Source organism: Natator depressus, chromosome 6 (assembly GCF_965152275.1).
Source record: "Natator depressus isolate rNatDep1 chromosome 6, rNatDep2.hap1, whole genome shotgun sequence".
Taxonomy (NCBI): Eukaryota; Metazoa; Chordata; order Testudines; family Cheloniidae; genus Natator; species Natator depressus.
In genome coordinates this window covers 21,626,045-21,640,057 of record NC_134239.1, presented here as the reverse complement: position 1 = coordinate 21,640,057, position 14,013 = coordinate 21,626,045, and the positions used below count along the sequence as shown (strand labels likewise).

At 45.3% G+C, this 14,013-nt stretch overlaps 2 protein-coding genes across 6 annotated transcripts in view; one reads left to right on the top strand and one right to left on the bottom strand.

Annotated features, from left to right (window-relative positions):
- LMNTD2 (lamin tail domain containing 2) overlaps positions 1–4,753 on the top strand; it is a 64,156-nt gene extending 59,403 nt beyond the window's left edge. Inside the window, exons 15-16 of the mRNA XM_074954734.1 lie at positions 453–559; positions 2,983–4,753. Of these exons, the coding sequence (XP_074810835.1) occupies positions 453–559; positions 2,983–3,129 (254 nt within the window). The 3' untranslated portion in view covers positions 3,130–4,753. The remainder of the gene's footprint in view (positions 1–452; positions 560–2,982) is intronic.
- LRRC56 (leucine rich repeat containing 56) overlaps positions 4,458–14,013 on the bottom strand; it is a 134,101-nt gene continuing 124,545 nt past the window's right edge. For 4 of the 5 annotated variants that reach the window (XM_074954737.1, XM_074954738.1, XM_074954736.1 and 1 more), the window contains 5 exons: positions 12,947–13,011; positions 11,304–11,434; positions 9,871–10,061; positions 7,104–7,491; positions 4,458–5,970 (listed from right to left, as the gene is read on the bottom strand). In XM_074954737.1, coding sequence (XP_074810838.1) covers positions 5,778–5,970; positions 7,104–7,491; positions 9,871–10,061; positions 11,304–11,434; positions 12,947–13,011 — 968 coding nt within the window. In that variant the 3' untranslated portion in view covers positions 4,458–5,777. The remainder of the gene's footprint in view (positions 5,971–7,103; positions 7,492–9,870; positions 10,062–11,303; positions 11,435–12,946; positions 13,012–14,013) is intronic. The other variant, XM_074954739.1, reaches the window with a different exon arrangement.

The following is a 14,013-nucleotide window of genomic DNA, read 5'->3' as shown; positions in this document are numbered from 1 at the left end:
TTGCCCTTAAGGGGAAGACTACCCTGTCACACGGCCCCCAAACAAACTCTTCAACCCAGCTGCCCATTCTGGTATACAGAAAGAATGTCAGGGTTTTATTCACCCAGCAGCGAGATGCAGCCACCTCTGGGGCTATGTAGGGCACTCATTTTGGACCAGACTACGTTTCCAAACCTATGTATAGCCCTGGGGGAATCATGGGTGGAACTGTCAGGGGCCCCTGGCTCTTCCCACCTAGGACAGGCTGAAATGTTTGGCTGAGATTTACTGCTCCTGCTTCCTGGGTGTGCACTCCATGCATAGCACACTGCGGCCCTGGCTTTGGTGGAGGCTTTTGGCACTACCTAATCCAAACAGCAAGTTAGGAAACTTCCCCGAGTCTCCTCACGATTCAAATGTGTTTTTGTGAGAGAATGCCTCTCCCACTGAAGTCTCTGGGGTTCTCTCTTCAGTGGCAGTCAAGGAGAAACGCTTTTCACCCAGCAAGGAGAAGGAGGATGAAGAGGAGGCTTTTGCTCCTCATGGAAGGCAGCCTCCAACTGCAGAGCCAAAACCCAGAGTAAGTAACTCTCTGGCCGTGCTGGACACAGAGGGAGGGGAGCTGTGTGGGAGGAGATGGGTTGTTTAAGGCGTACATTATGTCAGACAGAGCTGAAAAGGGGAGGCAGGGCCCGGCTAGCCATTTGATATCTACACCCTCAGCTGGCTAGTCTATTGTTCTCCCTTAACCAGCGTATCCGTCAGCTCCCTGTGGCAGGGTCAGGGGCTGTAGAACTGGACAGACGCTTGGCAAAAGTCCCAGGATATTCATTGCTCCCTGGTGGCAAGCGTTGCCTGGGGCATTAAGAAAGATCCTGCAGCTGTTAATACATTGCAGCAAGGTGCGGAGGAAGGTGCAATATGTCTGTTATCTGGGACAGCGCCAGAGCATGACCTAGTCCCAGAATAGGCAGGCTTTGCCAGCAGCAGATAAGCAGCCAGCACAGAGCAGCCTGTAATGAAGGCATCACAGCGAGGCAAGAGGAAAGAGGTGGCAGGAGGGAAGGGGTTGCAGTTGCTGTGCTCAGGAGGAAGCGCTGTAGGGAAATGAACAGACTCACAATGAGCAGCTTGTGTCCTGAGGAGCCTTGGCCGTCTGGCAGAAAATTCCTCCCCTTGGTCCTGATTTATTAACAGCTGCGGGGAGGGAGGGTGGTTCTTTCCCCCTGTCTCCTGCTTAGACTGTAAAATATCAATTTGGCAGCAAAGAGCAAATCCCATTAATTCTGAAAGATTCTTGAAGGCATCAGCAGTTCCTGTCCCGTTACAAGACTGAAGGGACCTGTCTGCGATTCCTAGCATCCTAAGCTGGGACGCTGCGGAGATTCAGATGAAAAGAATGGGATAGGCCCCTTAGATTCCTGGGGGCCAAGGCAGGATTCTAATCAGGGAAACATACACAGAGAAATCCACAGCTAATCTCATTTCCCATTTCATCCAAATGAACCCCCCTCACAGGCATCCCATCACACTCGGCATTCCTTAGTAGATTGATAAAACAAGGCCCTAGATTTTTTTTTATTTTTTTGTGTGTGTGGGGCAGTTATAAAGGCGGAGGGTGTATTACACTAGCTAAACCAGTGTCAGCTCCTGACCCCACAGCTCTGCCAGGACAGCTCAGCCCTGATGTGCAACAGCCTGTTCCCTGTGCCAGCCCTGGAAGCAGGGACTGGTAATTGTGCAGTGGTTCTCTGCCGCTTTGATGTGGCATCCGCTAGCAATAGAGATGAGGCCACCAATCTTCTTCCTTTGTATGTCAGGCTGTGATGACAAGTTTCCTCTCTCTAACCAGCCTTCCTGCTGTTACATTCTCGCTGGCGTTATGCTGCTCTGCGGGTCTTATTACACATTACACCCCATTGTACATACGCTTGCATGCAGTATTCAGGAGGTCAGGCCCCCGGGGAAGGATGTATTGAAGGCTGAGTGCGGAGTTCAGAGCGGTAATAGAAAACTGTCCACTAAGCCCCAACAACCATTAATTGGATCTGCTCTCATCTGAGCTCCCCTTACCCGGTTCTAGAACTAATTAGCATTTTCCCAGAGAGTGAAAAGTTAACTATGCCACATATGGAAGGAGGCAGTGTGGGCCCCTGGGAGTCAGCAGCTCTGCCACTGGTTTGCTGTGAGACTTTGGGTAAGTCACGTCAACTACCTCAGTTTCCCCATCTGTAAAATGGGGATAACAATGCTCACCCTCCTTTGTAAAGTACTCTGAGATCTGCAACTGCAAAGCCATGTATGAGAGCTGGGTGTTATTTATGGAAAAGTGGGAGGATAGTTCATTTGTCTCCTGTGACACTGACTGGGAACGTAGCCATTTGTGGGTCCAGTCAGACAAAGTGTGTCAGCCCCGTGAAGCACAATCCCCCTCTCCTACACTTCAGAGTGTTTGCTGTGCCTGCCTCCACTTTTCTGTAAGGTGACTGTAGCAGCAGGCTGAGAAAAGGGAAGCACAGGTAAGATGGGCAACTACTTGTTTGTGTGTCCCCGAAGTTAAAATAATGACTCTGTGCCATCAGGATGCGGGATCATGGATGTTTGGAGAGCCTCCTGGTGTGTCCACGTGGGATAATCTGTCCTCGTGTCATGCTGCATCATGAGCCTCTATCACAGCATTATTTGTGCAGCTGCATCATTGTGATGCAGCAAGGTGACATAGTGAGACCCGTAGTAAATTCATACGCTTGTCATGTCCTCTAAGAGCAGCTTTCAAGCTGCAGGCAGACCCATCACAATGGACTAGGCTCTGAATGTCAGAGGACAGGAGGCAACCCTAGGGCTCCTGGGAATAAAAAATCCCTCCCATTAGAGAACATTAGACATGGATGAACTCCATAGTGGTGTTCACTGGAGCTTGAAAGGCAAACACCAGCCAGGTACCCAGTGGCACTCCCCATCTGCTATAACATGCCTATTACTTATGATAACTTTGCTTTTCAGGTCTTCAAGACAGCTCTGGATACAACAACTCCTACGGTGGCGCTGACAGGACAGAAGAGTGCTCGATCTAAATACGGCTTCAAGCACATGGCTTACCTACCTACCACTACTGACATGCAGCTTAGGAGATACTGTCCTGCTAGATGATGCACGGATTAATAGGTGACACAGGAAGCTTGCACAGGTTCTTAAATACACGCCATGCTGCTCCAGTGAATGTGCTGCCATCTGGCTTATTTCAACCAGGGGAGAAGAGTCAGTCAGTAATAGGTAGGGTGGCTGTTTTGAAAGGATGTGCTGCCTGCAAGGCTGTTATTTATCACTTGAGAACTCCACCAAGAGCAAAGTCAGGACACTGTAGGCAAGATCATCGTGGAGCGGCCGTTGGTGGCTCCAGTTCCCACTCTTCCAGTCAGGAGGCCCATGGTGAAGGCTTGGAGTAAGGTCTGCTGGTGATGTGTTCCTCATCCGATGACAGTAGAATTACTGGGGCAAGAGAGAAGGTCTCTATAACTGAGATGAATGATGACAAAGGTCAGAAATGGAAGGGATTGCTTCCACTGAGCCCACAAAGGCACTTCCCAAAAGTCTCTTACTCTGCTCCTGTACCATGGTCCCTGTTAACTTACCAGTCCATAGACAAAAACACTACTGATAATTTCTCTCTGTCCCCCACCACAGAAATACAGTGGAGAGGCCCCTTGCCTGATAATGGTACAGAGCCAAGCCTGTGTTTTCCTGGAAAGATCCCATAGCCATTTCCAGAAGTAGCTTCTACATCTGTGCCCAGTTTGTGTTCAGATCAGGCAGACAAACCCAACTGCCTGATTTGCAAGCCGAAACCTCATTTATGCATGAGAATGTAGGATTCTGCACATACAAAGTCACAAGCACAAATTGAGAGAGTAGCTAGGGGCCATTTGCAGCAGGTGGTCCTAAATACCACTCACTTTTACACTAGCTTTTATACGCAGGGCCTGCTTTTCACAAGTGTTGAGCATCTGCAACGCCTATTGACTTCACCCAGGAGTGTGGGCGCTCAGCACTTCTGAAAATCAGGCCCTAACATTCTTCTCTCTTCTATCCTATTGAGCCAGACTGTCCCTTTATTTTGTTCATGATCAGTGACACTGGCATAGAATCAATTTGAGATGCCAGTTTAACTACACAAGCACTTTGTTGGGCGATGAGTGACTGGAAATCCCTCCAGCACTCATGATTTTGGGGAACTGCTTGCCACTCAATACTTAATGTATCTGATTGATGATTCTTTTTTATGCCCACTGAGAGAATATGAACTTGACTTCTGCTCACAACTATTTTATAAGAGGAATGGGTAGCAGGGCAGTGGAACCAAGCTGAAGGATTTGGGTCTATGGTACATCGTATTCCTTTAGTTTATATTAGCAGTGAGGTTCAGGCAACAAACTATACAAGGGATAATTGCATAATTTAATGTATTATCAACTGTTTCCCAGAAAATATCTGTAACGTATTAATTTGAAGGTAGAAAAAAAAAAGATTTTCTGATGCTTGGTTTGAGAACACCTGACATTGTTCAGATCATACACCGCAGTCACTCTTACCTATATCACAGTGTGCAATCATTTAGATCAGCTCATAGTGCTTTACATCTTACCCCAACATAGAATAAATACCCTATGGAAAACAAGAACTGCTCCTTCCCTACCCACTTCATTGTTACTGATGAATCACTTAAAATAATGAAGTCACATTAATTTGGAAAATGTAACTGATCTGAAAGAATAAACAGGGAATGTTTGATTCTGCATGTCTGTTTGCTTGTCACTCATTTGCTCTGAAATGTCAGGGTGACAAAGAGTTTTCTGGGGAGCCAGCTGGACCCAATGAAACTTATTTACAAAGGTCGCTGGGTGAAATTCAGACCTGGGATGTCTAGCCATAGAACAGCAGTTCTGGGGAAGTGCTGAGAGTTCCTTCAGAGCAGAGACCCGGCAGGCTGACACACTGATGTTCCAATGAGTTGCATCTTCAGTATTCCTTCCCTTAGCCATATAGCTGAGAGGAACAATTAAAGATTACAAACAGATCAAAGTGGTAAATGTCAGTGGGAGAATGGAAATTAGTGCTAAAATCAGACAGACTTCCTGCATGCTGGACTTCAGCTATCCCAGGTGAGTAGGGAATACGCACACTCATCTGCAATACAATCATTTTAAACTGGTCTTTGCAGCAATCCCCTCTCCACTCAGAGTTGTTTCACTTGTGTGTTGAACATACAGGATCCAAGGAGCGTACGCAATGAGCCTGTTTAGATGACAGCAGGCTGACACATGCATGAGTACTTTGCAGACTGAATGCATGAGGGAAAACTGAGGGCCCTCAGATGCCAGCTGCCCAGCACTGAGTCTAGGGGACTGCAACTTTCCCTTTCCTGTGGGGCATCACTGCAGGCTCCCTAGTAACATAGCTGGGGATTAATGCAGAGAAGCCAAGTGTGCCAAGTCTTGTCCCTTTCAGCACACAAAGACTATACAAATAGCTGCTTTTTATTTAATAAGAGGTTGATCAACTGTTGAGTTGATTAGAAGGTGCTTTTTCAAGCAAGCATTTCTGACCAGCTGTAGCTTTAACTGAGACCAATCAAGCTGTTAGTTCTGCTTGTGCAGCTCCATCAATGTATTCAGCTCTCATAAGAAGTCAGAATACAGCATTCGTGCTGCTGGTGCTAAGTGTGGGGAACGCAGACTCCAACTGAGCACTGTGGGCTTGTCCGACTCGGCTCCAACATACATGGCTACAAGGGGTATTTTCTATGACTTTGGCATCTTGCTCCGAGTAGCTGTTGAGACACTGGGCCTGCTTGGCAACCTCTGCAGAGCAGCCTTGGCCGTCAGAGGACGGACCACATTCCTCAGCGCAAACCTCTCTGGGGTTTTTGTGGATGAGCGGACAACTGGCTGGTGATGGTTGATCACTTTGGGGGGACTCCTATCCACAGTGGCTCTGAAAGGAAGAAAAAATTGCTATTGTGAGATGGCGCAAGTTGTTATGGGGAACTGAGTGAGCCCCATGGATTCACCCGAGAACTGCACCAAGCACTTCCAGCACTGGACACCACAGGAAGGTTGGCACAACAGGACTCTCTGAGGTGAAATTCAGACCTGGGATGTCTGAGTGGGTTGGGAATTTCACTGCTACTTCAGTTAGTTTGGCAAACACTAGACTGCTCGCCAATCTCTGTAGATGTGCAGAGTCTCCATATGGATGGAGGACTGATAGAAAGGCTGATATTGGAGTTCTACCCTGAGAAGACAGATCGGGACACAATATGAAAATGTAATTCACTGGGTCTTTGGTTTTTTGGGTTATTTTTAACTCTTTCACTGCTGGCCCCCCTCATATCTGCTGTGTCATCATTGTCCACCAGCATTTCATAGGTAGGAATCCTACCTTGGCACACAGCAGATGTCTTTTACCTGGGTATAGCTGGAACACGGAGTAGCATGCAGGCAATTGAAGAGTTAGATTGTAAAGGGAAACTTTTCTCCGATTTAGAAAGTAGCTAACCCTCATTTGGAGTGACCTGAACAAACAGTACAAGGGACAGCTCCTGTGTTGAGCCTATACTATAACTATTATGTTACCTGGAAATCAAAATGTCCACATTCTGGGCAGCTCCAACTTTCAAATGAGCAATAAGATGCTGATATTACAATAGAAGGGTCCAATCACAACCAGATTTGGTTTACATAACACCTATCTACTTTACATCCACTTTTATCTTTAGAAAGGCCTTACCCCCTGAATTTCCTTTTCAAGTGAATTACTGTAAATTTCAAGGAAAAACTGCGTATCTGATGTGACTAATATCGAGACTGAATGTTAGAAGTAACCAAGGTATGAGTAATGTAAGATCGTACTAGTTTAGTTTTGGAAGGACTAAATGATGCATAGGTCACCAAGATACCAAGCAGTGCTTTCTACAGAATATACGGTAGATACCATCTAGCTAAGAGTTTGGACTCTGTGGTGTAGTAAACATCAGAGTCAACAGGGCTTCACCTTTTCTCCCCCAGTGAAGTCCCTTCTATGCTTACCAGAATTGCATAGAAAAGTTGCCTAACTAGCGAGCATACCTGACACTTGTTGATCCAATAGCTGCTGGTCCTGAAATAGGCCTCCTGGTTTGCCTGCCAACACTCTCACTGGTCCAAGTCCTCCGTGCAGCTCTCAATGGTGATGCTTCACATGCAGCAGGTGTGTTGTGCAGACTCAGACTAGCAATCTCTTCACCCACAAGATGGGCTACCACTTCTGTGCTAACTCTTGATTGGGGATATTCCTTCAGTTGAGCTGCTTCTCTCTGGTTGGGCACTTTCAGACGTCTGACCCTGATGTCTCTCACTTTCGAAGGTCTAGCTGCAACACCCTGCATGGACGAGGGTGAGGGGCACTTTGGAGGAGAAGGTACCAGAGAACGATTCAGACTGGTGAGCACCACACTTTCTTGGGCATGTGATGAATCTGAAACACAACAAGGAAGCACACTGATTTCCTGGCATGGCTCGTTCACCTAACTTTTAATGGGCCAATCTAATGTTTACTGAAGTCATTGGAAAGGCTGCTTTTCACTTCAATTGGCATTGGATCAAGTGATGAGTCCCCTCAACTCCGGTTACTTCCAATAAGGGTGGAGGGCTCAGAGCACTTCAGAGGAGTGCATCCCAACTCACTGAAGTTTAAGGCACAAGAAAATTGCAGATCAAGGGATACTGAGTTTTATCAAACACAGAAGTGCAAACACGGCTCTCACATTAGCATTAGAATAAGGGAAAGCACCTAAATGTTAAAAATATTTTTGTATATTCTTTTTACTTTTTATAGTTCAGCTCATATGGTCCCTAGCTGTAACACACACGGAAGGAGAAGAATCCTGATGATGATGTATGACGGAGCCCGCTGGTTTTCAGTTTAAACTGATTTTTACCGAAAAATTCCCGGGTTTTACAAAAAGCATTATTCTGTTTTTTTTCTGATTTCCACCCTACTTTTGTATCATTCGAATATATAAAAATAACTTGTTTTATTAGGAAAATACAATATATTGCATGAGATGTATGTATTACGATAATACATTAGTCTGTGTGTATATGCAAAGCTGCCTGTTGAAGTAAGGCTATGCATTAGTCTAGAAGATACACACTACAAACAAACAGGCGCACACACACAAGCTCTGAAGTACGTGCGCATCTGAACGTACTGATGAATCTCATGCCCACCACGTACACCTTTCAAGCTGTTAGCAGATAATGGTTTAAAAGTCTGACACACTAAAATGGGAAGATACCGAAAATCTGTATCAAAATATGTTTCAGAACACAAGGAAGAATTCAAAAGTGTTCAAAAAACAAACAGGAGAAAAGGATGAAGTTGAGTGTATGTGCTGCAAATGGTGTGGCCCAGTTATTAAATGAAAATATTTATAGGCTAATAGTTCTAAGTCTATAACAGTAAACTGTTTATTCAAATGAAAAGTTTTATTTGGGGATTACAGATATATTGTTTTCTTAAACTCACAGGTGGCATTGGGTTCTGAGTTCTGTTTTAGTTCTGCAGCAAACCACACTCATGAACGAAATTCAAAGTATTAATCTACTGAATACTTTTTTTCCCATCTTTCTGTCCACCAGAATGAACCCAAATATTTACCCAGAAAAATTATTAATAGTTTTTTGCACTGGTTTTCACCTATTTTTGTTGTTGTGGTAATAAACACTGATAAATTCCTGGGAAAAATTAAATAAAATAAAAACTGAAAACGAAGAGCCCTATGTACGACCCAGCAATGTTGTGTATGTTTATCCTTAGCAAGATTCTATATATAGTAGAGATCCATTTGCTGCTGGCCATAAAAAGATTGAACTGTACCTAATTGACTGATGTACAGAATTTAGGCTAAGGACACAATCAAAAGAATGGCCTTTGAGTAGTTCGCAAAAAGAAAAGGAGTACTTGTGGCACCTTAGAGACTAACCAATTTATTTGAGCATAAGCTTTTGTGAGCTACAGCGATGAAGTGAGCTGTAGCTCACGAAAGCTCATGCTCAAATAAATTGGTTAGTCTCTAAGGTGCCACAAGTACTCCTTTTCTTTTTGCGAATACAGACTAACACGGCTGTTACTCTGAAACCTTTGAGTAGTTGTGTCACTAAACCTCTAGGAGAGAAATACAGCCTTATATGTCCTAACTGAATGCAATTTATTATACTGCTTGTGTGACAAGAAAACACATTCCAATGTACTGCATCTCCAGTATTTCTTCTCATAGCCATGTAGCTGAGAGGAACAATGAATGATTATATTCTTTCTTCGGCTATCCTTCGATGTGAGGATGATGTTTGCCAAGGGGGTCCATTGGTGGGTTTTAAAGTGGCTGTGGAGCCCAATTCATGCATAAGAACATAAGAATGGCCATACTGGGTCAGACCAAAGGTCCATCCAGCCCAGTATCCTGTCTCCTGAGAGTGGCCAATGCCAGGTGCCCCAGAGGGAGTGAACCTAACAGGTAATGATCAGTGATCTCTCTCCTGCCATCCATCTCCACTCTCTGACAAACAGAGGCTAGGGACACCATTCCTTACCCATCCTGGCTAATAGCCATTAATGGACTTAGCCTTCATGAATTTATCCAGTTCTCTTTTAAACCCTGTTATAGTCCTATAGCTTTCACAGCCTCCTCAGGCAAGGAGTTCCACAGGTTCACTGTGCGCTGTGTGAAGAAGAACTTTGCACCCTCCAGATTTTCCTACAGAAGTGACAGGTGTAGTCTTGGAGAAGAAACAGACAAAAGTAATACATGTCAACCCTTCCCTAGAAAGTGAGAAGGCTAACTGAGACCAGTACCTGAGGAGGCCTGGGAAAGACGGGACTGGCAGGAGGAATCTGGTGAAATCCTTTCAATTAGGTCCTCGTCGTAAGTCTCTGTCAGCTCATCCTCACAGCTGTCACTCAGGCTGCATTCTTCATCCTCCTCCTCATCACTATGTATCTTCAGCACCTGGGGGGCCTTCTCCATCTGAATGATTTGCAGACACCTGACAAATGTTAAGCTCTACAGTTTTAGCTGGCCCGCACGTGCTATCTTAGAGGAGTGTACAAATGCATGGACAGTACTCAGAAGAGTTCAGGTGGGGTCGCGGCTGTTTAGAGACAAATACAGGTAACGTGGATTTACATTCACCTGGATTGGCTTACCTTTCACATGCAAAAATGGGCTATGAATTAGGTACCTAAACTGCCTGTGTTTTATTGTTTCAGACTCAGCCAACCTTTAATTAGCCAAGTGAAACATGACAGATTTCAAGGAAGGGCATCAGAGTTGAAAAAAAGGCATTTTTATCTCTAAGATAATAGTCACCTCTCAGATCCATGGAGGAAGCTCAGCTCAATATTATTTTCTCCTGTGGTGCATAGAATACCGGGGCAGAGATCTGCCAGGCAGACCAGAGAAGAATTTTGCCCATAAAGTGGCCTGATCCAAAGCACACTGAAGTCGGTGAGAAAACTCCCATTTAGTTAGGCGAATGCCAAGTGCTTTTGAAAATCCTGCCCTTACTGTCTAATGGAGAACACTGCTAGGATCAGTAATAACCTACATACTGGTAAAAGAAAACACTTTAACTGCACCCTTTATTGCAGGTATCGCCCTTCCTGTGTAGAAGGAGAGCCCAGTTAACTACAGGGCAACAATTTCCCACTGATCCCACACACACTTCACAACTTGCTACCAGCCACACAGAGGGCACTCCAGAGGTCTGAGATCTGCAAGTGGTGAGGAGATGGGAAGTAGTTGCTGGCCTGGGGGAGGAGTAGGAGAGCTAGGCATGGGTAGTGGCTGTGGAAGGAGGAGTCCATCTTTCCCTTTCTGCTTTATGGAGTTTTGCCAGTCTGTATTAATTTTCCTCTGCCCACCCGTCCCTCTACAATAGGGATGTCCCTTTAAGGAGGCTGCCAGGAAGTGGGCTGAGGGAGGGCTCACAGACCCAGAACCAGCATGGACATCTTGGCCTCCCCTTGGATCAACATGGACAATGCCCCAGAGATTTCCACCCCCTTTGTCCCTCCCATGAGGTTTCCAGCGGAAGGGGCAACTAAGCCTGGAGTTTGCAAAGAGATTCCACTGTGTTGTCTCTGCTTGCCTAGATATGAATTTACAAAATTAAAGGCAATTCCCCAAAACTGCCAACAGGTGGCTGAAGAGTTTGCCTTATTACAGAGGCGGAACACTGAGTCCCTGCTTTATTGTAAGATAATTTAGAATCATCCCAAACTCTTACTGGTTATGCTGCTCTCTCCATGCCCTCAGTTCAGCAAAGACATCTTCCCGGCTTAGGTCTTCAGCTTCTTCAGAGTCATAGGTGTGCTCCATCTTGGGACCAGGCATTTGGAAAGGGTTCATTGCTACAGACTAAAAAATAAAACTAAAAAGAGTTACCACCGATAACTTGATATTTACTTTACCGCTCACCTCGCTTTGCCAACAACTCTCCTTCTAGCTCAATTTCCAAACTCTGGGCATCAGAATTTTGATGCAACTTTTGATGTAACGGTGGCTTTTCAGTTTACCCATGACCGTGTTCTTTACTTTGATTTTTTTTTTAAATTGTACTGAATATGATAATCCCAGCTACAACCCCTGTTATGATACCATGTTTCTTATACATTCACTCCAGAGACCCAGCATTGTGATGACTGGAAGAGTAATGACACGTTTGATTCTGGCCCCATGGATATGTAGCTCTGGGTACACTGACCCGAACCTGTAATAGCTGCACTGACAGGCATTTCAGGCACATATAGTAAGATGTGACTGTGTCGCATATGATTATGGTCCCCTTATACTATTATTAATTCTCATTGTTTTAATTAATTTCAAAAAGCTTCATTGATTGGGCTGGGCAGGGCAGGGCAGAGAAAAGGGACACTTCAATTCCCTCCCCCCCCACAATGATTTTTCTAATATTTGTTGTCAAGGATGACATGTAAAATTATATACATTGTAGTGATCTATATTTCATGTAAGTGACATGGCCCCAATGCAGCAAAGCACATCTAAAGTTACGCACATGCTTACATGACTTGATGAATCAGGGCCCACAAAGGTACGTCTATACTGCAATTAAATACCCGTGGCTGGTCCATGCCAGCTCACTCAGGTTCATGGGGCTCAGGCTATGGGCCTGTTTCTTTGTGGTGTAGATGTTCATGCACAGGCTGGAAGCCAGGATCTGCGACCTTTCCCCCTCCCGGGGTCTCAGAGCCTGGGCTCCAGCGTAAGCCAGAACCAAATCCTATGGTCCTTACCTGTGCTTTGCTCAGGTCCCAGGGAAGTCGATGCAAGTTTTGTGAGTAAGGAATGCCAGATGTGGCATGTAATTTTCATGCGTTCTTTTACAGTCCATTGTTTTTAATGTCCTCTAGTGAAAGTAACGGTTCTCCCTACTGGTTGTTTCTCTCCTCTGTTTCTTATATATGATCACAGCTGATATCTGAATACATTCTTATTAAATGACACAATTGGTTTGTTTTGGGTTGACACTTCCCTCCCAGCTCTCTCCAATCTCTCCCAGAAGAGGAAGTCTGGAATTCTCAGATTCATGACCCCCTCACCATTCTCTATTTATCCACTGATCTTCCAGCTCTCCAAGTGTCCTCTCCTGCCCTTTTCCATGCCTTATTTGGCCTTCCATATCTCCTGACTCAGCAGGACACTTAAGCACATGCTTATGTGCTTTGCTGAATCAGGGCATTTAGACCCCTGCCTTCTCCAACACACATTGCTTTTGTATATAGATTTCTGGACTACAGACTGGAGTGGAAATCCATAAAATACATTAGGGGCCTCAGCTTATCTCAGCAGAACTCATCTGATTTGGGTGTGTCAGGCAGGAATGGAAAGCATATAGGAAAGAAAACGTACACCTAGCTTTTGTCTCCGTGCATGAAGGGCTTTGATAGGGTTCCCACATATAACTCGGCTGATTCCTAGCAAAAAGAAACAAAACAAAGCATTTCTCACCATTTTTAACACTTCGTACAGTTCTTAAATCAGTTTACAGTCCCAATGAGATTCTGTTCTCGAGGATATAACATATTTCATTCATCGACTGTCTGGAGCTGGTCTCCATTTCCTTTGCTAAATGTGGAGTATCCAGTTCTCGCAAGGTGCTGCTTCATGGCTCTGGATGGCTTCACTGGCTCAGCTGGTACTGCTGAGCATTTGAACTACCTGCCTCAGAGGGCTGAGAAGGAACTGGTGTTTACTGGAAAGACAGCCTCAAAATACTGGGGCAAATAAACACAACCTGACACACCTAATCGGCATCCAAAGAGCTGATTAGATTGCAGCACTCTGGCCTTCTCAGTGACAACTGACCAAGAAATCCTAGGTGGCCTTCAAAACTGGATCAAAACAACACTCTGCCAGACATTTCCCATTCAGCCATCCTTGGGCATCCTGCCAGAGGCCCTCAGGGACTTATTTGTCTTCCCCTTTAAGGTTTAAGATCTCATAGGTTTCAGAGTAACAGCCGTGTTAGTCTGTATTCGTAAAAAGAAAAAAGAAAAGGAGTACTTGTGGCACCTTAGAGACTAACCAGTTTATTTGAGCATGAGCTTTCGTGAGCTACAGCTCACTTCATCGGATGCATAGGGTTGGAAGGGACCTCGGTCAACTAGTCCAACCCCCTGCTCAAAGCAGGAGCTATCCCCAATTTTTACTCCAGATCCCTAAATGGCCCTCCTCAAGGATTGAACTCACAACCCTGGGTTTAGGAGGCCAATGCTCAAACCACTGAACTATCCCTCCCTCTCCTTGCTCTTCAGCTCTTTTGGCATATCTACACTGTTGTCTGCTCTGAGGGGGGGCTTGGATATAGCTATATCCAAATCTCAGTCATCAGCAGTGAGCCTGAATTAGCCAGAAAAATTGCTGCAGAGTGACAGAAGGTCCTCCACTTCCTTCTGAGGGGCTGTGCTGACTCTGCA